General features: G+C 38.9%; 2 protein-coding genes across 2 annotated transcripts in view; both read right to left on the reverse strand.

Moving 5' to 3' along the window:
- The window catches only part of LOC306878214 (leukocyte elastase inhibitor-like), a gene marked incomplete at both ends in the record, with an annotated part of 62,571 nt that overhangs the window by 25,487 nt on the left and 11,983 nt on the right, over positions 1 to 25,101 (reverse strand). The gene's annotated exons all lie outside the window — the stretch shown is intronic.
- Positions 2,092 to 4,350, reverse strand: LOC306878215 (uncharacterized protein). Its single transcript, XM_079430413.1, has 2 exons — positions 3,748 to 4,350; positions 2,092 to 3,656 (listed from the first exon to the last, which is right to left on the reverse strand). Exon 2 carries the CDS (start codon positions 3,650 to 3,652, stop codon positions 2,603 to 2,605), a length of 1,050 nt encoding a protein of 349 aa, XP_079286539.1. The 5' UTR covers positions 3,653 to 3,656; positions 3,748 to 4,350; the 3' UTR covers positions 2,092 to 2,602.

The raw sequence follows: 25,101 nt of genomic DNA on the forward strand, positions 1-25,101 counted from the left end.
CCTATATAACATTATAACCATATAACAGTAATAAACTAAACTGTGCATATATCCAAACAACTTTTATTTTTTGTAGCAAGCAGTTGTACTTCGAATTGATCTTACCCGTAACCACTCCTAACACTAAGAAAATATTTCCTTCTGGATAGTGAGTGGACAAGAAGAGGATACTCTTATGTTTTGAGTACATTTATTGTATATACTTGTCCTTTTATACAGATTTGAGGATGTTACTTACCCTCTTTGATTGCCTTGTGGCCTAACATGATTAGACTACCTACTGTAGCATGCATGATTACATAAAGACTGCCCCCCCCCCCCCCCAAAACACACACACACACACACGCAAACACACTTTACTCTCTGTTCCACAAGAAGTCTTAATAGGTAATAGTTAGAAAGGTAGTTGTTATGTTTAGATATAGGGTAGGATTAGGGATATAGAATATGGTAATGCAGAATATGTGCTTTATAAGTACTAATAAACAGTCAATATGCTAGTAATATGCATGCTAATAGGTAGCTAGTTAACAGTGTAAATTGGTCCATACTAGAGTGTTACCGAAGTCTTAACACAGTGTAAAATATATACATTCAGTGTTTTACGTAATAGGCTACAGTTTATGATTAGGATTGCACTCAAAGTTAGATACTAATTGGTGTGTGTTTATCAATATCAAATAAAAGTAGACTGAGAGAGTTCAAGCAGGCGAATGGTTTACAGTGAACCCACTGAAACATACTTCCTGAGGATTTAGTATATAAGGCATTTCTTTGAATTAACTGTTTCCATCCTCGCCTCAGGGTTTATCTTGCACTTGGATCACAGAGGATTCTTCGGTTGACTTTCATCAACCAAGAGATTGTGAATCCTCTTCTGTTTTCCTCTTCAGTGAATAATTAATGGTACTATTCACAGCCAGACTGCACCATGCACATTTTGTGTTTTGATAAGTCCTGGTCCTTTCAATGCAATCAACACATTTTTGGTGATAATGGTAAACTTCAGTGATCAAATATCTTTTAGTAGCATTACTATATGTTGCAAAGCTATTTGTTTGATTCAAATTGTAGACTTACTAGCAAGGTGATAGCATTTCTTTTTTTTTTAAGTCACATAGCTTTTAGCATATCAAGCAACAGTTTCCTTAATTTTCTTCATTCAAAAGAGAAGTTTTTCCTCATGTTGTTCCTCGTTGTGCCAGTATTTAGACCAGTTCAAACTATTATCCTCTCTTCTTCTTTCTCAATGACTTTTTTGTACTCAATAAGTTAATTTAAAGTAGTTAGATGCCACCTACACAGCCTGGTCTCATTGTTTATACGTAGGTATTAACACGTAACATTTACAAGCACAAAACATACATTTTTGTACATTTTTATTGATGCAAAAACGTATATAATTTAGACGTATTTCAACGTTTACAAACGTACAAATCACCACGCATTTTCAGCTAAAAAACGTAAAATATTTACGTATCTTTTATATCATTAATATATTCATATCGATGCATTTTTATCATTTTATCAATAAGCAATTTAGATTTTTAGATCCCTTAACCTACCCCTAAACCTACCCATTTTATAGCGAATATAAAAGTATATAAAAAAAAATATACATATTAGAAAAAAAATTAAATATTACTATAGTCACTATTCCCACTCCTACCTCTCAACATAACTATTTCTGCACAGTATAAGAAAAACAAGACAGACAGATAAATACGCTGTTGGACTCGCTGTTTATGGTCACTGATGAAGATCGCTGAATAAAGGCTTGGATTTGGTCTGTTCCTTGAAGTCGTATGGATTCTGAAGATTTGGATTACAGCGCACAAATAAAATGGTTTCATTTCATAATTATGTTGCGTTTTGGTTTATTTTATAACATTAGTCCTATTGTCAGTCACAGCATGTCAGAGAAAACGCCTTTTGACAAACAAAGTAAATATTACATGACAAGTAAAGGTTAAACGATTGCAGAAATGTTATTTATTTAAGGGTTTAAAGTGTAGTCTTGTTTAACATTATGTAGGCCTATTTTTGGAAACGGGCTGGCAGAAGAAATCACACAGAACAGAACGAAATGTTATCATTTCATATTAAGTAAACGAGTAAACCATTTAATAATGGAATTAAAAAACAAGGTCATTGATATGACAGCTAAAAACAACAACAATAAAAAAAATAATAATGCCGCGATTTCAATATTAATGAGGATTCATTTTTAGGTGTCATCAGCTTTGTACGTTTAAATGCTGAAAATACGTAAGTATTTGTACGTTCAGATGCTTAAAATATGTCAGTATTGTACGTTTTAGTGCCTGTAAGAAACTAAATGTACGTTTTATATGAATTATCATGAGATCACGTTGACCTACATCTATAGGACAAAACAAGCTATCATATACTAGTACAGTACACAGTGAAATGACACAATGTTCCTCCAGTACCATCCCAGACAGCAAGCAGTGTTGGCCCAGATCCGGCCCATATCTGGCCTGTGTAAAATCCATGCAGGCTGGATCTGGGCCAAAACTATGTTGCTGTCTGGGATGGTGCTACATAAAACAACACAGAACTACAACTGTTGCGCAGCCTCTCATTTCTTTTTGGATTTGGTTTTCTCATGCTTACACTTCTCATCTTTGGAAGGGTCACTTTCATCCGACTTGTCTTTAGGAATCAAAAAAATGACATTGTGGTCTGATGAGCCAAGCGGGGATCTGCATTTACAATTATAAGCTCCTTGCACATTCCCATAGCACTTATCCAGGATGTTTTGTTCTCTGGTTGGGCATGTGACATATTGCTCCAGGCCCAAAAAGTCCATTTTGCAATGGTTGAAATCACCCAACAAGAAAACGGGACCACCATGATACTTAATCTTAAAAGCATCGTAAATATCAGCGATGTCCTTTGCAGCTTTAGTCTTACGAGCTTTCGGAGGGATATACACCTGGATGAAGGTAAGTGGTGGAGCACCCTCAGTGTGGTCATGTGGTATAATGGACACAACCATTAACTCATAATCTTCAGTATTCAAGAGTAATTCCTCCTGCACAACAGTCGCCCAGGCATTATTCACAAGCATCATCAGTCCCCCTCCTCTACGTCTCCCAGTAAGCCATGCATCACGATCAACACGGACAACCTGATATCCATCTTGGTGAAGGTCGGGAGAATTATCATTATACCATGTCTCCGTGATGCAAATCAGACCAATGTTTTTCAGTTTTTTCAACATTTTTTTAAGCTCCTGTATTTTTTTTGGAAGAGAACGTACATTAGTCATGAGTATTGTAGGAAGGCTGAAATCAAATACATTTGTTTTAGATTTGTTTGGTGATTTTTCCTGATCAGGTTGCTTCTGCTGGTTAAGGTTTAAGGTTCTTCTGCTGTCTTCAGTTGAAGTAACTGCCGCCTTCTGTCTTTTTTTCTTCTTGTCACCTGATTCGTCTTTACCTGTGGAACCATGCTCAGTTACGTCTATGTTTTTTGTGCATAGGAGAATAAACTTCTGTGTCTTCCTGTCCTGCTCTTCGGTCTGTTTATACTCCATGAAAATGGTGCCTCGTGTGTATATTTGAGATCCAAACATCTCCTGAGACAAATCAATGTGACACTCCATTTCAGGGATTTGTTTGAGCATCTTTCTGAAAGATAAATTTAGAGGTGATGAAATCTAGCAGCGAGTCATAAATACAAGATCTGTTTACATAAAAAGATAAACACTTATGTACTTACTCTAATTCTTTCAACTGATTTTGTAATTTTATCACAGCCTCAGAGATTTCCTTAGCTTTTGTCTTCAGAGATTTGCTAGCTTCAGTCTGATGTTTGTTTTCAATCAGTTCTTGACAGTTATTGACCAGATCAGGAACTGCGAATAACAGCCCAAAGATTCCTCCTGCAGCCTGCAAAGATATATACACACACACACACAGTGCACAGCATAAACGAGTTCACCCCCTCTGAATAAATATAAAATATGTATTTTCTTAATGATCACTAATATAGTTCATGGAAAGATGGCAACATTGAAATGTATTAAACATATAATTAATAAAAACAACAAAATATATGCCAATACTTTCTGTAAGATAAGCAAATTAGCTAATTTTGTTTAAATGAAGGATTGCAGAAATGAGTACACCCTAGATTTAATTCACCAAATGTATAATATTCCAGTCCTTAGTATGTCTTCCAGAACTTTAAGTATACTGCTCTGACCCTCTTGGCACTGAGTGTACAAGGTCATGACAAATTTTCACATCTGTCCTGTTTAACTTCTGGAGGACGAATTCCTTAAATGCTCTGGTCTTTAATGGGGAGTGTGCTCAGCTCGTCTCTACACCTGCTGAAGAGCATTAATACTGAGTGAAATACGTGTCCACTGAAGGATTTTCACCTTGGGAGAATGAATATATTCACTGTCATGCTGAAAAAATGCCCAATAATGCAGGGAATAAGGGGAAGGTAGCATTTTCTGTTTCAAGTTTTTGTATTCCATCACACAGTAATGTCTGAATTCATACAAGCATTGATAAAGCACACCTTCAGCATTCATCCATTACATAACATTTAGTCATTTAGCAGATGCTTTTATCCAAAGTGACTTACAAATGAGGACAATAGAAGCAACCAAAACCAACAAAAGAGCAATAACTATGACAAGTCTTGGTTAGCAAGTACAAGTAGCACGTAGCATTTACATTTATTCATTTAGCTGACGCTTTTATCCAAAGCGACTTACAATTGCTATATATGTCAGAGGTTGCACGCCTCTGGAACAACTAGGGGTTAAGTGTCTTGCTCAGGGACACATTGGTGTCTCACAGTGGATTCGAACCCAGGTCTCTCACACCAAAGGCATGTGTCTTATCCACTGCGCCATCACCACCCCACGTAGCATCACCACGTAGCAATGTTTTTATTTTTTTTAAAGCTGTAGTCCGTAAGTTTTGCCTTTTTGTTGCCATCTCTGTTTAAAACCTGGAATTGCAGCTGTGTGTGGAATTATCTTCTTGCGTGGGCTGTGCTCCAGCACGCCTCCAGTGCGGATTAATCTAATGTTTTGAGGTGAATGTGTAGCTGTCAAGTCACCGCACCGGTGTGAATATTTACTGTACTTCACAATCACAGATTCTAGCCTACGCCTTGGAATATATTACCTAAATAAGAATTTTCACCGTATATTGTCATCTGAACAAGTAACAAGATATCACATCAAACCCTGCAAATTATTATTATTGTTATACTTTATTCTCAAATTATTATTGTTAACAACATCAGAATTACGTGACTATGAGTATAGAGTGTATTAGCGTGTGCATTTAAATTTATGTAGAGTCTAATCTCTAATTTTCACACCATTCAAATTTCATATTAAGAAATTCTTTTAACTCAAAAGGCAAATTATGCTCCCTTCGAACTGGTTTTCTTTAAATTACAAATCTTGTGTAATCCCATGCTATCTGTAATCAGTAGCACATTTAAAACTGGAATATAATTTAATTTCATTCACATGTGTTTCATAAAAACATAATCCTTCCTGGATTACAATCCGCCATCAAAATGATTTTTTGACATTTAATTATTCCAGCTGCTGTGAGAAAAGGCTATAAACGATCCTCCACCTGCAGGATCATCACGTGTGATAGCCTAGTAGCCGGGACAACTTCTTTATGTTTACAGATGTGATGTAATGATGCAGTGCCTTGCTAAAATTTCCACGAAAACCTACTCGTACCACTCAAATTAGAAAATATTATTATAAACTAACCGTTGTGAATCGGGCTAAAGTAAGGCGATAGTTTTGAACACTGGCTGGTTATGTACTTGCTTAAATATTGATTTTGGATTAACCAAGAAAAGTTACAGACTGCAGCTTTAAGAAAAACAAGTAGAAAGAATATAGAAAAAAGAAACCTAGTGTTTTTGTTGTTGTTGTTAAGAAACAAGTAGATAGAATAGATAGAAAGCTTGTGTTAGTTTTTAGAGAAAAACTAGCAGTTAGAGAAAAAATATGCAATACTTTTTTTTTTTTTATAAAAAGAAGACTGATAGATAAAATAGAATTAGAATAGAGAGTGCTAGAGTTAGAGGGTCAAATAAAGATGGAGGAGATGTGTTTTTAGCTGTTTCTTGAAAATTGGTAAGGATTCAGCTGCTCTGATTGAGTTGGGCAGGTCATTCCACCAGGAGGGAACAGTTAATGAAAAAGTCTGTGAAAGTGATTTTGTGCCTCTTTGGGATAGCACATCGTTAATGCATCGTTCACTCGCAGAACGCAAGGTCGGAAGAACTGAATTAAGGTAAAGAGCAGCTATCGTCAGATCATCAGGATGGAATGAGAGTTGAGTGTCATCGGCATAGCAGTGAGAAAATATTATAATATATATTATAATAATTTCATAATATATTATTATATCACATCCCTATATAAGAGCTTTACTACCACTGAACGTCACAGTGGGTACCAAGAACTTCTCAATGTACTCCTCCTCTAGCAACACCAGAACATTTTGGATGCTTTTGGATCCGAAATGATTGACTTGGTCTTTTGAGACCGGAGTATGGATTCCCAGAAGTCTGTATTTTGTAAATATGGGTATTTTTAAAGTATATTTGTAAACTCTTGGAAGAGTTTAAATGAGTTTATTTTGCTTTGGCTACAGTAGGTAATTGTAGTGGTGACAACAACCATGCATGTCACTTCTGCAGGCTGATCATACTCTTCATAGCTTTTGCTGTCTCTGAGACACTTGTTATTTCTTGTTATTGCATGTTATTTCTCCTGCTCTTTTTATAACAAAAAATCGCTCATCACTAAATGAAAACTTAAAGTGAAGACCTGATTATTTCAGATGCCTTGTCACAAGTCCATTGTTGTTGTATGTCGGTGCTATTTATGCTATATTTTCACACTTAAAACAATACTTTGGTATTCCTCTTGTTCCATTGTCCTCTTTTATGCTAAGAAATAAGTCACCTGGCGGTTCTCTTCCAAGTGGTTCCACTGCTGCCAGCATGAAGTCTGAATATGCTTCAGTGGGCTATATAACACTTTGAATTGTCAGGAAATTACTTGTCTTTAACAGTTTAAAAGTTTGTTAAACAAAACTAGCCTTAAACCTTTTTTTTAAGTTTTATTTAGTAACTTTCAGGAGGGTGTACTCATTTTTGCAACACAACATTTTATAACTTTGATAAGAAAATCTTATTTTGCTGAATAATTTTGACATTCTTCTTTGGTATTTGATTAAGCAGGTTTGTTGAAGCATTATATCTCCAAAGAACCCTAACATGTCATCTACTGTAAGTAAAGAGTAATTGCTGAATTTGTTAAGTTTTAGAGGGGGGTGTACTCATTTATGCTGTGCACTGTATACAGAAAATTGTGTAAACCTAAACATCACACCCATATGTGCTTGTTGAGCATTCTGACCCATTTTTATTGTTATAATAATACCCACTCCTTTGGAAAGACTTTCCCCTATATTTTGGAATGTAGCTGTGGAGATTTGTCCATTTAGCTACAAAAGCATTAGTGAGGATGGGCAAGAAGGCCTGTGGCACAATCAGTCTTCCATTTTATCCCAACAATGTTCCAAAGATTGAAGTCAGGGCTCTGTGCATGCCACTCAATTTCTTCCACTCCATCCTTGGCAAACCATGTCTTAATGGACATCATTTTGTACACAAGAGCATTGTCAAGTTTGAGCCCCTTAGTTCCAGTGAAGGAAAATTGCAATCAGCATACAAAGACATTCTCTACAATTGTGTGCTTCCTACTTTGTGGCAAGAGCTTGGGACAGACCTTCATATGGGTGTGATGGTCATGTTTTCACATACTTTTGGCCATTGAATTGAATTGAAGGAGGGTGTACTTTTTCCCCCCGTGACTGTACTGTTTATACAGTATATATATATTTATGTATGTGTGTGTGTGTGGTTTATATCTATGAAAAAATACCTGGCCTGTTCCCTTTAACACAGTTTTCAGTGAAAGAGAAGCCATTTCTTCAGTAGCTGTCACAACAAGTGGAACAATATATTTTTGTCCCTTTGTTGCTGCTGTTTTCAAAACTATGAGGGTGGCAGACAATCCAAGGACTGCTAGCAAACAACCGACTTTCTCGAAGAATTCAACATCTAGATTAAACCCAGGATATCTGTTTTGTGTATCCATGCCACCACTTCTCAAGAGGTGCCTTAGGTCACTGAGGGACAGATCTCTACCACTCCGTTTGGCCATGGATTTCAGGATTCTCGCTGTGATTTCACAATGCACATCATCAGAGGATGATGCTCTCATTATTTTTCTCTCACATTCCTCCTGGAGTTTCTTCTGGAGACTTTCAATCTCGTTCTGAATATGTTTGGTTCGATCAGCAGTCATCTCTGCATTTTTCATTGTACTACTGGATTTCCATTTCTCCACAAGCGAAAATGTAACACTAGTTACAGTACCTGCTCCGGCTGTGATACCAGCTGCCGCTACCAACAAGGGTACAGCCAGGCCTCCAGTCAGAAATGTTACAATGCCTGAACCAACTAGGGCGGCAGACCCAAGCACAGTTGCTGTGTTTCCCACCAACTGGCCTGTAGTCATCTTCTCCCTCATGTTCTCCAGCTCGGTGGCCAAAGCCATGAGATTATCTGCACATTCCTTCTGAAGATCAATCCAATGGAACAGCGCATCGCACAGTTCGTCTGCCACATTCATAGTAGGAGAGGAAAATGGAGGAACTGGAATTAGAAAAAAAAAACAGTTAGGAGCTATTAAGATTCTGAAAATTATAGCCTCAAATGAAAAAGAAACTTGAGTGTCACGTTGTGTAATCTGTTTGACATTTACAGCCAGAAAGGCATCACATTGTTTCACAGTAGCAAGTTCCTATGCTGGGCTTTTGGGGCAGGGTGACATATAACGGCACCATGTTCCATTTAGAAAGACTGTGACAAGTTTATAAGCCCCGAGCAAGACACCATCTACAGAGCTATGCTGCATTGCAACCCAGCAAACACATGAATGTGGGGCCCACATGGGTTTCACATGGGCTACAGGGGTACAGAGTGGGCATGGGCTCAAGATGGGCATTTTATCTGGGGCCCACTTGGGTGACCCAGCTAGGACCCACATGGGTGAACCCAGGTGGTTCCCAGATGGGTAATTAATGGGAAATGTGTGCATGGGCTCAAAATGGGCTACACATGGGATCCTATTTGTTTTATCAAATATACAAGTGCAAACAATTAATCCCATATAGGGTGATTACATGGATTTATAGTGCACATATGTGTCTTTACAATTGTTTTTGTTTTGACACTTGGATTACTTAATTTAATCAAAATCTAAAAATTCCCCTCCTTTTTTGCAGTCTATGATTCCAACACTCATGCATTTCTACCCAATTTTCCACTGACATTTAGCAAAAAAATACAATAAAATAAATAAAATTCAGCCACTTTAATTGTGCTGCAACGCGAGTTTCTCGCGAGATCCCATCCCCCACGACATCAAACTACCGCGGGATGCAGCCTTGCCTCCATAGATATATATACTGACTAGATGTCGCCTTGGGCCTCTAAGCATACGTCAACATCGCCGCCATCTTGGGTCGGGGATCTGAAGGAAGCGCCAAAGTTTCCCAGCATTCAGATCAACTCTGAAGATGCCGGACTTTTGTGCTGCAGTAGATATTTTCATGAACTGGATGTTTTCAAAGAATGGTTAACCTGTTATATACTGTAGCCTAATCATTTAATAAGCTGTTGTAAATACTGAAAGATGTTTTCACACTATACGTACGCACGTTATGTTTGTTTTTGTGTTATATAACCATTTTACGCTGGGTCATTGTATTGCAGGCTTGCTGATGTACAAAATAAACCAGTACAATTCAAATGTTTTAATTAAAATGTATTTTTAAGTATGGATATCACACCATTGTACCCATTTTGTGTGCAGTAGACTAGGCTAAGGTAAGTAACAATAGTTAATTTTAAGTTCACTGAAGTGGAAGAATAATAAACTTACACCTAGTTTTGAAGTAGATTAATATCAAAAGCTTCAATTTTCTCTGGACTCGATCATAAATAGGCTACATGTCTGTCAGTTGGAACAAACCAAAAAACTAAGAAAAATCATTTGAGATTTGGACGATTTATGATGATTTAATTTCTGCCTAGATGCAGATGTTAGGTTCCCCATCCTAACATTCTGAGGTCTGTTGGTCAGGAAGTCCATAATTGTTTTTTTCCCGCTTTGCTTGTTTAACTCGTGCCTTTATTAATTTAAATTTTGCTCTATTATTTATTTATTTATATTTTATACATCATATTATTCATGTTTTTTTCATATCACTATCAGCATCCTTGTAATTGTTTTGTGCATTGTAGAACAAATTAATTAGTTATGTAGGTGTGTCTAAGTATTGTATTGTATATGATATATCACATATTTATGATAGAACATAGATTAATTAATTATTTTACTTATATCATATAAGTAAAATAATTAATTAATCTATGTTCTATCATAAATATGTCTGACATTTATAATAAACCAAACGGCTTGCAAATCGGTTGAAAATTAAGCAAATTAAGGTGATTTTAATCGTTGATAGTTCTCTGCCAATGCTTGTTTGAGATGAGCAAAATCTGCGCAGAACCGATCACCGGTGATCAGCGCGAGATGCATGCCGGTTAGAAATGTGTCCGAGGGCGGTCCGCCTTGCTCTGATGTCATGCTGACGTATGTCAAAAATCTCTCGCGAGCGCAAGGCGCACGTGTCGGATTCTGCGTCTTTTTTTTTTTTTTTTTGACAAAAACAACAACATACAAAACTCTCGTAGGGGAAAGAGAATACACATATCAATATACAAATGTTGTCACTATACAAACAGTACTAACCAAGCAGAAAACAAAAGAACAAGGGGGAGCTACTTCAAAATAGACAAGTCACAGGCAAAAAGGCTAAAGAAAAGAAAATTACCATTTGGAGCTGCACACACACACAAGGGGAGATTAATCAAAACAGTAGTTTCCTAGATATGTCACTACACATTTTCCTTGCAATTTTAGTAGATTTGATCTTTTTCAGTGAGGTAAAAAACAATTTAAAATCATTTATAAACCAAACAAAGGAAGGCTTAGAACATCTCCACTTACAGCAATGAATATGATATTTACCCATAAGAATAATCATATTGACTAAATCTGATACTGATGAATCTACATTATCCATATAAAAGAGGATGTGTGACAAGGTGAGGTTAGGGATATTATCAATCTTAAGTGACAGCCAATTATGTAACTCGGACCAAAAACTATTGACCACGGGGCAAAAGAAGAACATGTGTTCCAGAGTCTCATCAGCCATCTCACAAAAAACACAGGGGTCTACAACAAATTTGAATCTTTTTCTAAGAAAATCAGCAACCGGATATATCTTATAAATTATTTTAAAGTGAGTCTCTTTGAGTTTTGGGGAAATGGGCCATTTGATGAATTTAAAATGTGTTTTTTCTATGGACAATGCAACCATATTCGGAACCTGTACACACAATCCTCTGTTATAATCAAAAAACTATTTAGATTTCAAAACACCATTAATATATTTATTATTACATTTATAGTCAACTAAACTACAGTCATTAATAACTAAATTTGGTAAAGTTGGTAAGGGTCTTACTATTGAATATAACAATGTGCTTTGAATTAACTGTAATAATGGTACAGGTATTGCTTTACAGATCTTGCTGTATTCTCTATTCGTACATTTTAAATTATATTTGTCTAAGAAAGCTTTATATTCAAAGAAGTTACCATTATCATCTATAATATCATTCACAAACACAACGCCATTTTCAAACCAATCATACCTGAACAATGATTTTCTGTTGATAATAATGACCCTATTGTTCCATAAGGTGGATCCATGTGGAGAAAAGTTATGGGTAAATATCATTTTCCAATATTGGAGAATTTGTTTGTGGAAGTTTGATAATTTAACAGGAATTTTGGTCACCTCAAAATCACATTGCAAAAGAAAATCAAGCCCTCATACTTTTTTAAATAGATGTCTAGGAATGTGAAACCACATAGACGGATTCTGCGGTCGAGCGCAGTTGCTCTCCACCAACTGCGCTGATCAAAAGCATCATGGGAAACGACTTGCTGACGACACAGCTTAATGCTCATTGGCTGCGAATGTCAGCTGGTATTTTTTCCCCTTAATCCTAAAAAGTCCATTAGCTATAGCCTAATACTATTTACTTTTTCTATAGTAATTTATTAGTAATTAGGACATGTGCTTTATTTATTTACCCTTTTATTTTTATTTTCTTGGTTTGAAGTCCTGTTTGTTGTAATTTTCTCTTTATGTATTGTATGCTGGTGTTAATTTTGTACATTTACATTTTTGTACAACATTATTCCATTAAATAAATGAGTCAATCCATCAATACATGCATGCATAGGCTACATCTAATGTGACGGTTTTGCAATTAGGCCTCATGTTTGTGTGTTTTTATCTGATATCTTTATCTGGGTATGTCTTATTTCAGGAGTGCAGTAAACAAAGCCCACACATGCATGCTAATTTCTTAATTTAAAATGTGTTTTTGTTTCATTTTAATTTTGAATAATAATTTGCTGTACACACTTTTCCTAATCATTAAACATGAAATTCAAATTTACATTAAGGTGATAAACAATTGTGTAATATATTTATATGGAATATGTTTCATGTAAAAAAGGGATAGTTCACCCAAAGATTTTTTTTTGGGGGGGTAAACTGTCCCTTAAGTAGGATACACATAATTAGGTTAATCAGCATGTGCCATATCCCACTCTGAAATGTTTAACCCATAATTAGGGATAACAGTGTAAATTTAGTGCAGCATCTGTGTGCTCCTCATTTCTCATTATGGCTTTGATTATAAAAGGCATCCACAAAGTGCGATAAAGAACGCGAACACGATCTCTTCCATTGCTGACGTTTGCAGTCCAACAACACAACGAGATTCAGGAAGTGTCCGGCTTGCCTGCACTTTTTTCACTCCTCCCCTCACTGCAGCCGCCTACTAATAGTAGTACTATTACTACTCGCTAATTTTTTGGAGAAGAAGTTTGTCTTCAGTGTATCCAAGGTAAGAATTTAAATTTTTAAAACTGAAAATGTAATTATATTGTTTACCAACCACAATGTTAACCGAAACATAGTTTGGATTATTGTCTCGTTTTATTTTAGACATCATACTCCGATCGTGCCATATTTTTCCTCTTATTTCTGGCGCCAATGTCTAAACGATAATGCTGTACGTCTTGGTGTTTCCTACGTCCTCTAAAAGTAAAAGACACTAAAAAAGCTCATACTTAAACTGCAAAGTTTGGCACCGGGCTGTGTGCTCACGATACAGGAAGATTACAATGATGAGGTCAAATGGCTAAAATAGCAGAGAAGCTAACATTAGTGTATATTAGCCTGGGGCAGATCTCGATTTGAAGAGTAAACAACAAGTCTGTTGTATGTTTAACAATACATAAAATACAATATTTAATATTTATCATGCAAAGAGGAGTTTCTGCCTTATATAAATCTGCATTACTGTTATTACAAATCATACAAATTGCCTAAATTAGAATTAGTTTTTTTTTTTTTTTTTTTTTTAAGTAATAAAGCATTATTCTTACAGAAAGTAATTGGAAGGTCTCGTATGTTAATGCAGTGGAGCAGAAATTGGCAAACCCCACCTTCCAGAAACAGGAGGTATGTTCTAACATGATCATTATCAGGTTCACAGGCCTGAACGGTAAAGGTTTTTTGGTTGTATTATAATAAAATGATATAGTCATTATACCATTTCTAAAACAATAAATATAATGGTGGCCTAAGACAGTTTCACAGTCCTGTAGCTTTTCTGCTACGGGTGCAGAATGTTTTTGTACCACAGGCAACACAATTGTTGTACAAGTGTAAAATATCTGTTACAGAGGCAACTGCATAGGAATTATAGGAGTGTTCCATATGAATTGTGTTTTTTTTTTATATATATTACTCATGGAGTAATATATGGGTTGCAATGCAGCATAGCTCTGTAGTTACGCATGGAAAGCGAGTTTCAGGGGGGGCTCAAACTGTTTGAGGTTGTATGAGGTATGTTTACTTGCTGTTGGATTATTTATAACATTCATGTGCAAACAGAGGTTATTCGGTTGAGTTTGTTCTTCATAAATCAGTGGAATCAAAGGAGTTTGATTGTATGCAAATAATTGTCCATACTTGGACAAACAATACCCCAAATTATGAGAATATGGACCAGATGTACTGCTTATTTTAGTGATAAGTAACTGTTAATTTGTGGTGTAGCGATTACAAAACTCAGTTTATAATAAAATTCAAACTTTATTAAAGACAAGTACATTCTAAAAAAAATGCTGGGTTAAATACAACCCAGCGATTGGGTTGTTTAGACCCAGTGGTGGGGTTACTGCTCAGAAGGTTGGGTTAAACAACCCAGCATGTGTTCTGTCCAATATTTACCCAGCACTTGGTTGTATTTAACCCAGCATTTTTTAGAGTGTACACTAATACAAGTGAAGTGATACTAAAATAAGAATAAATGAAGACATCAGATGCAAAAACTGCCTGAAATTCTCTTCTAAAAACATTTTTATCAAGCTCTTATGTTTGTTCAGTTATTTCACTGTAATGCCAATGAAAAGGACCTATATTTGCCTGATAAAAATTATAATTGTTTAAAAGAATTTCAGATGGACAGATTTTTACATTTGTGATTAAATGAGGCATTTAATTTTTGTGTGAACTATGCCTTTACATTTTGCTCTGTGTCCTTGTTTACACAGAAATCATTTGTTTATGATAGAATATTATATCCGATACCTGTTACAGAACGGAGGACACAAGCAGTTAGCAGGTTCAGGTATGTTTATTGAACTACCGAAGGGAAGAGAGGTAAGCAGTGGTGATGAAGCCAGAACCCGGAGCTGGCAATCAGGGAATTGACTGTGGTTCTCTTGATCTTCTACTTGCAGGGTTTCACGGGGGATCCAGAGACGATCGGCGGCCACACACCCACACCACAGGCTTTGGGACAAGAACACGGAGATCTTGGAGCAGACTCAGAACAGGATCCTGGGAACAAGGAAGTATACACAGAGATAGGCAAGTAGCTTAGCAGCAATGGTGCAAAGGCTTTGGGTGAGCGGTGGAAGTCCTCTTCTCACGAACGAGACCGGACATCAAGTGTTGGGTGGTGTGTGGCTTTATAGGAGGAGGTAACGAGGGACATGAGGAGCAGGTGTGCGTAATTAGTGACAGGTGGAAACAGGTGCGTGGGTAACGTGACTGGTGAAAGATAGGCAGATCCGTAACATTACCTCCCCCTCCCGGAAGGTGCGTCCCGCACCATAATAATTACAATCGGGGAGTGGGGGTGGGCGCCCTGGAGGTCGGTGTAGGGCAGGGACACAAGGGAAGTCTCCAGGGTGGAACCAGGGACTCGGGGAGCCATGGCGGAACAGGAGATTCGGGAAGCCATGGTGGGACTGGAGGACATGGTGGATCGAGAGACTCTGGGAGCCATGGCGGATCGGGGAGCTCGGACAGCCACGGTGGATCGGGGAGCTCGGATGGCCATGGCGGGTCAGGAGACTCGGGAGTCCATGGTGGATCAGGGGCCTTGGGAGGCCCTGGCAGGACTGGAGATTCGGGAGGCCATGGCGGATCTGGAGACTCGGTAGTCCATGGTGGATCAGGGGCCTCGGGAGGCCATGGCGGATCGGGGAGCTCGGACGGCCACGGCAGATCGGGCGACTCGGGGAGCCCTGGCGGATCGGACGACTCGGGGAGCCGTGGTGGATAGGGAGATTCAGGGAGGCATGGTAGTTTGGGCAGCTTGGACAGCCACGGTGGATCGGGGAGCTCGGATGGCCATGGCGGGTCAGGAGACTCGGGAGTCCATGGTGGATCAGGGGCCTTGGGAGGCCCTGGCAGGACTGGAGATTCGGGAGGCCATGGCGGATCTGGAGACTCGGTAGTCCATGGTGGATCAGGGGCCTCGGGAGGCCATGGCGGATTAGGGGCCTTGGGAGGCCCTGGCAGGACTGGAGACTCGGGAGGCCATGGCGGATCAGGGTCCTCGGATGGCCATGGTGGATCTGGATCCTTTGTGGCTGAGGCTATATGGCCCCCCCCCCCCCCAAATTTCTTTGGGAATGTTCCCCATAAGGGGTCTCACCGGAGGAGCGGGCTCTGTGGGATGCTCAGAGGGAGCGGGGCTCTAGGGGGCGCTCTGGAGGAACGGGCACTTGAGGGCGCTCTGGAGGAGCGGATTCTTGGAGGCGCAGAGCTGGATAGGACCAGCGGAGACGAAGGAGAGCTGGACGGGACCAGCGGGAACTCGGGTGGGCTGGAAAGCGGAGTGGCTGGTGTGCTGTTATCTGGAGAAGGCACGTCCTCCATGTCGCCAACTAAAAGGGATGACCCAGCAATCTGTAAGGCCACGTTCAGGTACTGAGCCAAAGACCAGTTGGGATCTCCATGGGGCATAGCCATTAGAATTTCTTCATCCAGTCCTACTCTAAAACCCTCCATTAGAGTGAGGTCACTGCAGCGGGCCTGATAACTGGAGGCAAGAAATTCCTCCACACACCTGCCCCTCTGGAAAATAAATTGAACGCCACCTCCACTAAGATTGTCCTCCTCTGTGGGAACCACGTTTATAGAGGCTAACTCAAACCTCATCCTCGGTAGCGGGTCAGGGTTGGTCGCGAACGGCGGCGAGCTTGGGTTTGCCGCGGCTGGTGACGCAAATTTCGTGGCGAGCGGCGGCTGGCTTGGGGCAGCGGCAGTCTTAGGTTCTGGGCTAAGGACTGGGTCTGTTCTGGGAGCTGAGCACAGGGGACGGGAGACAGACTTCAATGCTGATCGAACAGACACAAAAGCAGGATCTCGTACCTTCGATCTCAGGCCAGCGCTGGTAGAAACCCCCTTACGGGCTTGCGGGATCACCAAGGAAGGTGGGCTGCCGTCGTTACTAGGGGAGGACTCGTTCCTCCATTAGTTTTCGGTGTAGGTCCGGTCTTCTGTTACAGAACGGAGGACACAAGCAGTTAGCAGGTTCAGGTATGTTTATTGAACTACCGAAGGAAAGAGAGGTAAGCAGTGGTGATGAAGCCAGAACCCGGAGCTGGCAATCAGGGAATTGACTGTGGTTCTCTTGATCTTCTACTTGCAGGGTTCCACGGGGGATCCAGAGACGATCGGCGGCCACACACCCACACCACACACACCACAGGCTTTGGGACAAGAACACGGAGATCTTGGAGCAGACTCAGAACAGGATCCTGGGAACAGGGAAGTATACACAGAGATAGGTAAGTAGCTTAGCAGCAATGGTGCAAAGGCTTTGGGTGAGCGGTGGAAATCCTCTTCTCACGAACGAGACCGGACATCAAGTGTTGGGTGGTGTGTGGCTTTATAGGAGGAGGTAACGAGGGACATGATGAGGAGCAGGTGTGCGTAATTAGTGACAGGTGGAAACAGGTGCGTGGGTGAAACTGACTGGTGAAAGATAGGCAGATCCGTAACAATACCATTATTGTATTTCCTGAAAAAAAATGTAAAAATGGAGATGACTGCTTAATTATTGCAAGGGCTTAAATAAGGAATTGAATCTAACTTTGCTCTGTTTTACAGGAAGCTTGAAAAAAAATCTCTTACAAAGCAAATTACCAGAAAAGAGGCAGAAAAGTCAGTGTCAAAGGGGTTAATCGGTGACGGGAGGAAACTGTTCTGTGAAGTCACGTAGTGGAGAGCAAGATAGGTAAGTCTTAAGATATTCTTGATTTTTACATGGAAATACAGTCTTTAAAAAGACAAGAAACATCTGTTTTAACTGAAAAAGTGGCAGTGGTTGATTATTTGTTGTCTTTTCAAAGGGCCGTTGTGAGAGCTGCACTGTTGGTTTGTTTGTTTGTGAAATGTATTTTAGAGTTTTCAGATATGAATATACAAACGATACAAGTTATGCCAAATGTTTGTCAGGAGCTTCACTTTAACTTTAAGATACTTAGGTTTTATAAAGTTGTAAATGTAAAAGTTATGATAGTCATGTTTAAATTATTCTCAATAAACTTTGCTTAAAAGCATGAACTACTGTACTGATTTGTTTATTGAATACCTTTAGCATTTTAGTGGATTTAATGTAATGTTTGTGTTTAGGGGTTTACTGTAAAATAAGGTAACCCAAGCAGACAAATGTTTGCCCATGTGAATACCTGTTATGGCCCATAAGAGACCTACATAAGACCTAGCTGGGTCCCATCACTAACCCATGTAGGTAGACTCATGTAGGCACCAAATGGGAGCTTCCCGGTTAATCCATATGGGCCTTAAATGGAGCACATCATCAGCCCATCTGGGTTAACCCATGTAGGGCCACCATGGAAACTGAGGACAAAATTAGCGGAGTCCCAGTTGGTTAGCCCAGGAGGGCCCCAGATATCAGCCCAATTGTAACACCTATGGGCCCCACATGGATGTGTTGGCTGGGAATGGACAGCCATACACCTTCAACAAAGACGGAGAATTTCTGCTGCAAGGCAAGTTTATTTAATAGCACATTTCATACACAATGCGCGGCAGACCACTGACACGAGCCGGAGGCCAGCTTGCAAATTAGGGTAAGACGAGTTTTACTTTGGGGTGAAAAATTACACAATTTTTTGTGATTTATGTCATGTTCCGTTCACTTAAGTGAGCAGCAAACTTTTTTTTTTTTGAACAAGGTCTGTCTAAGATTTTATAATATGCAAAAAAATAACAAAATTACACCAACATATCCCAACCCAACCCTTTACCCATCAGACAAAGTATCAATTACATTGTACAAAGAAGACAGGAGGAAAAGAGAAAAAACAAAAACAAAGAAAAAACACAGTATACATATTTTGGGATTGTATTCCCTACTTGTATTAAACTATGGGGCGATCGTGCTTTTTCAGTGATGGCTCCGAGACTTTGGAACAGTTTGCTGTTAAATATTAGAGCAGCTTCCACACTGGGGTCCTTCAAATCTCTTTTGAAAACCCATCTTTTTTCTTTGGCTTTTTTGTAGGTTTTTATTTAGTGATATTTTGTCATGTAATGTTGTGTGATTAGATGTCTTTATGCATTTTCTTTCTCTCTCTTTAAAAGCTGTACAGCACATTGGTCAACCAACTGTTGTTTTTAATGGTGTTTTACAAATAAATTGCCTTGCCTTATTTTTTCCAGTTTAAGACATTGCATGATCTCTCTAATTCAGTGGAGGAAAGTAGGGGGAAAGGGGTCTTTCCATTTAAGCAATATTAACCTTCTGGCAAGTAGTGTGCAAAAGGCTAACATTTTACAGTTATAGCTAGGCTACTTAAGCGCATGCTTTGTGCTGTAACACCAAATATAGCAATGAAAGGAGATGGGTCTATTGGCAAACCCATTATTTCCGAAAATGTATTAAAAATCAATTTCCAAAAGTTATACAAACTCGGGCATGTCCAGAACATATGTAAGAGGGTTGCAGGAGCCTGCCTACATCTGTCACAAATAGGGTCTAGCTCAGGTCGGAATTTAGATAGCTTAACCTTCGACCAGTGGAGCCGGTGTACCACCTTGAATTGCACAACCACATGTCGTTAACATACTGATGATGAATAGATCTGTTTAATAATTTTCTGTCAAATTGTCTCTGAAATTTGTTCATTCAAATCCTCCTCCCATTGATTTTTTTAAGTAATCTAAATTTTCCAGATTGTGCTGATTGAGGAGATTATACATTTTGCCTATGATTTGTTTTGAATGTTTTCCTACTTTGAAAATAGAATCAAATAGAGATGTAGGGGGATATGAGGGAAAAAAATCAGTATGTGAAGTCAAAAAACTTTGTACTTGCAGATATCTAAAGAAATGGGACCTTTGAATCTTAAATCTGTTAACCACTTCATCAAATGATGCAAAAGTATTATCTTTAAAAAGGTCTTGTAATATATAAATCCCACTCTTAACCCAAATATCAAAGGCTTTGTCCAATATTGAAGGGGTGAACATATGGTTTTTACTTAAAGGGGCATGTAAAGAGAGACTGCGGAGGGCAAATGATTTTCTAAATTGATTCCAAATTTTTAGGGACTGTGTGACCATAGGGTTAGAAGAATAGCGTGAGGTAGGTTCATTCATTGGAAGTTCAGAGCACTTTAAAGAGGATAGGGAGACATGTTTGCAGGAGATACTTTCCAAACTAAGCCACTTAAAGGCATCAGGGCTGTCGCTATCCCTCATCCAGTAAGTCAGTCCTCTAGCCGCCCAATAATAAAACATAAAATTAGGAAGTGCCATGCCACCTAAAGTGCGAGGCATTTGTAATATACTTTTCCGAATCCGAGGGTTTTTGTTATTCTAGATGAATGCTGATATGAGTTTATCTATGGAGTTAAAAAAGTATTTGGTCAAAAAAAATAGGAAGATTTTGAAACAAATAAAGAAACTTGGACAATACATTCATCCACTTAGAGAAAGAGGCAGCAGATCCAAAACGTTTGATATCCTGTTACAGACTTTCTATCAAGGGCATGAAGTTAGCTTTATAGAGGTCCTTGTAATTATGTGTAGCCCAGATTCCTAAATATTATTTTTTTTTTGTGGTAACTTTAAAAGGAATCGAATTGAAAGAGATCTTTCCAACATGTTCAGTAATTTATGCAGACCTGGCAATGAATCTGATAAATACAATAATAAGTCATCTGCATAGAGCGAAATTTTACACTCTATATCTCCTCTACGAATTCCTGGAAGCCAGACTGGAGCTAAGTTTTACACGTCTTACTCCATTGTATGCTCACCAGCACCCCTCAGGCGTGAATCTTTTTTAAACATGCAAACACCACATGCACTGTTTCTGATAATGTTAGTCAAGTTACATGTTGCAGTTACACTCTTCTCTAAAGTACAGTGCAGAGAGCGTTCATACAATCCAGCGTTTTGCGGAACTATATTTTTTGGACTCTCAGTAATTGGCATCATGCGTGTTGCTAAGGCTATCCACATTGCTTAGGCTCATTTAGTTGGCAATGTGCGGTAATCTGTGTTACTGGCAACATGCTTGTCGCTGCATTAACATGTCTAAATATAATTTTTACTGATGTAATAGGCACTGCCCCGCACAAGCTGTTGTAACGTGCATTAAACCGGGAGAGATCACTCTGGCGAGCATAAGTGCCTGATTCTGAACTAGCATTGCTTCACGCATTGCTTTTATTGATATGGACTCCATGAGTTATAAGACTGACTTAAAAACTAGTTAGACGGGATCTTCACTCCCCACATAAAGAAAGATTAAGAAACAAGCTCCACATCCCAGCTGGCTATGTTTTTCTCTCATTCATCTCTGAATGTCTCAGGAAGCTCAGCTAAGTTCCTTTATGCTCTCAGACTATTGGCAAAATGCTTTCTAAGGCTTTCCGTTTTGCTAGACTCATTTACTCATTTTCAGTGAAATACTCCTAATGTGCCACATATCTGGTTGCTATTGGGAGCACGTTTGTTCCTAAGCTATCTGGTTGCTATTGGGAGCACGCTTGTTCCTAAGCTATCTGGTTGTTATTGGGAGCAAATAATGAAAGGAGATTTTAACCTTCGTTAATTAATTGATGAAGGCCTACTTCGAGGCTGGTGTTTGAACAGGGAGGCTCCCAGATGTAGCACCCCAGGCAGACAAACAAATATAAAGTGCAAAGCCAGTTATTGACAAAGCGGAGTAGAGTCTGAGTTTCCAGGCTTTCTCATAAATTAATTAATGAAGTCCTATTTCGAGGCTGGTGTTTGAAGAGGGAAACTCTTCAACCTGTGTCAACCTGCGATATTTGTTTAAAGCATAAGCAACATAAGGAGCTAATGATTGTCAATGATCCACTAGATGCACCATGGCAGAAATTTGGGACTGATTTATTTTTCCTGGATGGACAGAAATACTTGCTAACTATCCAGAGATTGCGTTGCTTCCCAGTACATCTGCTGCAGGTGTGGTAACACATATGAAGTCCATCTTTGCGAGACCCGGCATGCCACAGGTGGTTTTGCAGCAATAATGGCCCATGCTACAGTAGCAAAGACTTCCAGAAATTTGCTGAGGAGTATGGGTTTCAACATGTGACATCGAGCCCATTATATCCACAGATGAATGGAAAAGCAGAGAAAAGAATACACATTGTGAAGTTACTACTCACAGGGGCGGACTTAACCAATAAGACTGTCACAGAACGAATATATTAACATCAGAGAAGAAAGTATCATGTTTTGTGTCTTGATTTTATTTGTCTTGATGTTTCAAAATGAGTCGCTTGTGTGCTTTTCCAATGCGCGCCAGCGCGGAGTCATATAATGGATGCAGGCCTGGCACCAGAATCATATAATGGATGCTTATAATGGATAATGGATCCATATAATGGAGTCATATAATGGATGCATGCACCTGCTTGCTTTTCTGTTTAATTGAAGTGTTATTGTGAACGTATATGCTATAATAACAAATAATTGAACATTACAAAGACATTTTACAATAAGGTTCCATTAGTTAATGTTACTTAATGTATTAAAGTGTTAGTTAATTATTGTAAAGTGTTACCCAAATAATGTATTTTGAGCGTTTACTTAGTGACACTAAAAGGTCGCTGTAGGCTATACACGTGCAAACTCAATCTTGGCACAGTGGCCCAAAAAACAAAACAAAACAAAAATATGAAGCTGATGATCCTGACTCCACATATCTCCTCAATGGACGCGCATTTAGAAAGAAATGCACATAATGAAAGAGTTTTTAATTTTTTAATTTTAATTATTTCATTTTAAAGTAGGCTAGTAATTTATAGCATTCTATAAATATATTTATCATGTCAGTGAGGCAAGTATTTACTGAGTTTCGGTTCAGTTTTTGTGAAGCGTTCCTGTTCAAGATCGAGACTGCTGAAAGCCATCCTGTTTGTTTTCTTTATTTAAAAAAAAGTTTTTGTTGAAAAAGAAATGCAAGTGATCACACTAGCGCCTCCATGCCCTTCAAAGCATGCTTCAGCTTCCACTTTTCGCACAAACGATTGGATATTTATCACACATTTATCTTAATTTTTTACATTTATATTGTGAAATGCATGAAGCTTTGATGTCTCAAATTGTGTTTATTTGAGAAGGTTAAACTGATCAAACATTTGCTTAACTCACTGTCTTGCACTGGCCACTTGCTAATAAAAAAAAACACAACAACAACAAAAAAAAAAACCTGAATTTAACAAACATAAAATGTTCCAATCATGTTTCTAAACTAATTTAATAAAGAAACGAAACGCAATATAACCACTTTGCAACAGCAGCTGTGTAATGGGGAAGAGAGAGAGAGAAAAAAGACAAGGAAGGGCTTGAGCGGAGAATTCCGATAAGCTGTTGGACAAGGTCCAGGGCTCTATATTCGTTCCCTTGTTTCAATTAAAAGTTCTCCCTTGGCTCGGCGTGCCCCCAATCTGCCCGGGCCCATATGCACCTGCATACCCTGCAAACCCAGATGCAACGCCCCTGCGGTTGACTAATTATTTACTTAAGTTGTGAAGGGGTAAATTGTTATAGCTTGGCATAAAAGAGAATATAGTTATTGTGTTGGGGCCCCGAATGACTAAGTCCGCCCCTGACTATTCAAGAAAGCGATCGGATCCTTATTTAGCTCTGCTGAATTACCGTCTTCGCCACTAGAACATGGTGTGACGCAGACTACGAGCCACACTTCCTTGTTGAGCAACACCAAAAAAAGAACAAAAACCTAAAGAGGAAAAAACAGCACCTGAAACAGTGACAAAAGGCAAATTATGACAAGTGACAAAAGGATTAGAACCACTCTCCAATAATGACACCGTAAGACTTGAAGATTGCAGTACCTAGTCTAAAAGAGCCACAATCTTGGAGGAGGTGAACCTGAGATCTTACACTGTCAGGACAGAGGATGGTCAAATCCTGAGGAGAAATCAGAAGAGTCTGTTGAAAACAAAAGAGACAGTGCTAGTGGATAATTCTACAGAGGACACAGACTACAGTATCACCAAAACATATCTAACGCTTCCAGTAGCTACTGGATGACAAGGAACCAGCTGAAGACATGCATTCACTTGTACTGAAAATATCTAAATGCACAGTAAAGCCCCCTGATAGACTTAACCTGTAAATGTTTAAGCATAATGTAAGTATTTGAGTTTTAAAAAAAGAGTAAATGCACTCTGTTGATTTACTGCTCAATGTAAATAATTCTTCAGACTGTAATTTGCAGTATTAAGTCTTATAATTGGTACAGTGTTTGTATAATGGTTATTCAATCTACAAGTTTACATAATTACTTGGAATAGCTTGTTCTTTACATTTGGAAAGGGGATGTAGTGATAGAATGTATCTGCCAGTACTAAAACTAACCACTAGGTCTCAGTAGTGTTACACTTACCGGTAGATGTGTGTAGATCACGGATCAGAAGTGAAACTGTTGCAGCTGCTCCAGTTCCCGTCCTGAAAAATAGAATAAAAATCAGTTTGCTTCAAAACTGTCTCTTTACTGGACCAAGAAACATTGCACAAGCGAACTTGCGGACGTGTCGAGTATAAGTTAAATCAGTCTTTGCGCGCTACGTTTTATGGGGTTGCGCTGTTTTGTCCAAATTTTGACGCCATCTAAAAGCCGCGCCCCTTAAATTTATGTGCGGCTAGATTAACCACAAATAGATAACTGTGATTTCACCAAGAGCGCCTGGTTTCACTGTTTAACCGCAGTCGTTTTACAGGCTGGCTAAAAGAAAGAAAAAAAAAAAAAAAAACAAAAAAAAAAAAAAACAGTGCCTTCAAAGAGCACCCATATGAAGGAACCTCAGAATACAAACCTTCACACACACACACACACACACCCATGTTGGTATTTGTGTTTTCCGGGGACTCTCCATAGGCTCAGTGGTTTTTATACTGTACAGACTATATGTGCTATTGCCCTACACTAACCCCTAACCATACCCCT

Source organism: Barbus barbus (assembly GCF_936440315.1).
Source record: "Barbus barbus genome assembly, chromosome: 12".
NCBI lineage: Eukaryota > Metazoa > Chordata > Actinopteri > Cypriniformes > Cyprinidae > Barbus > Barbus barbus.

What these genes read in the sequence shown, in the direction of transcription:
- LOC306878215 (XM_079430413.1), bottom strand. Translation starts at nt 3,652, where the DNA reads ATGCTCAAACAAATCCCTGAAATGGAGTGTCACATTGATTTGTCTCAG.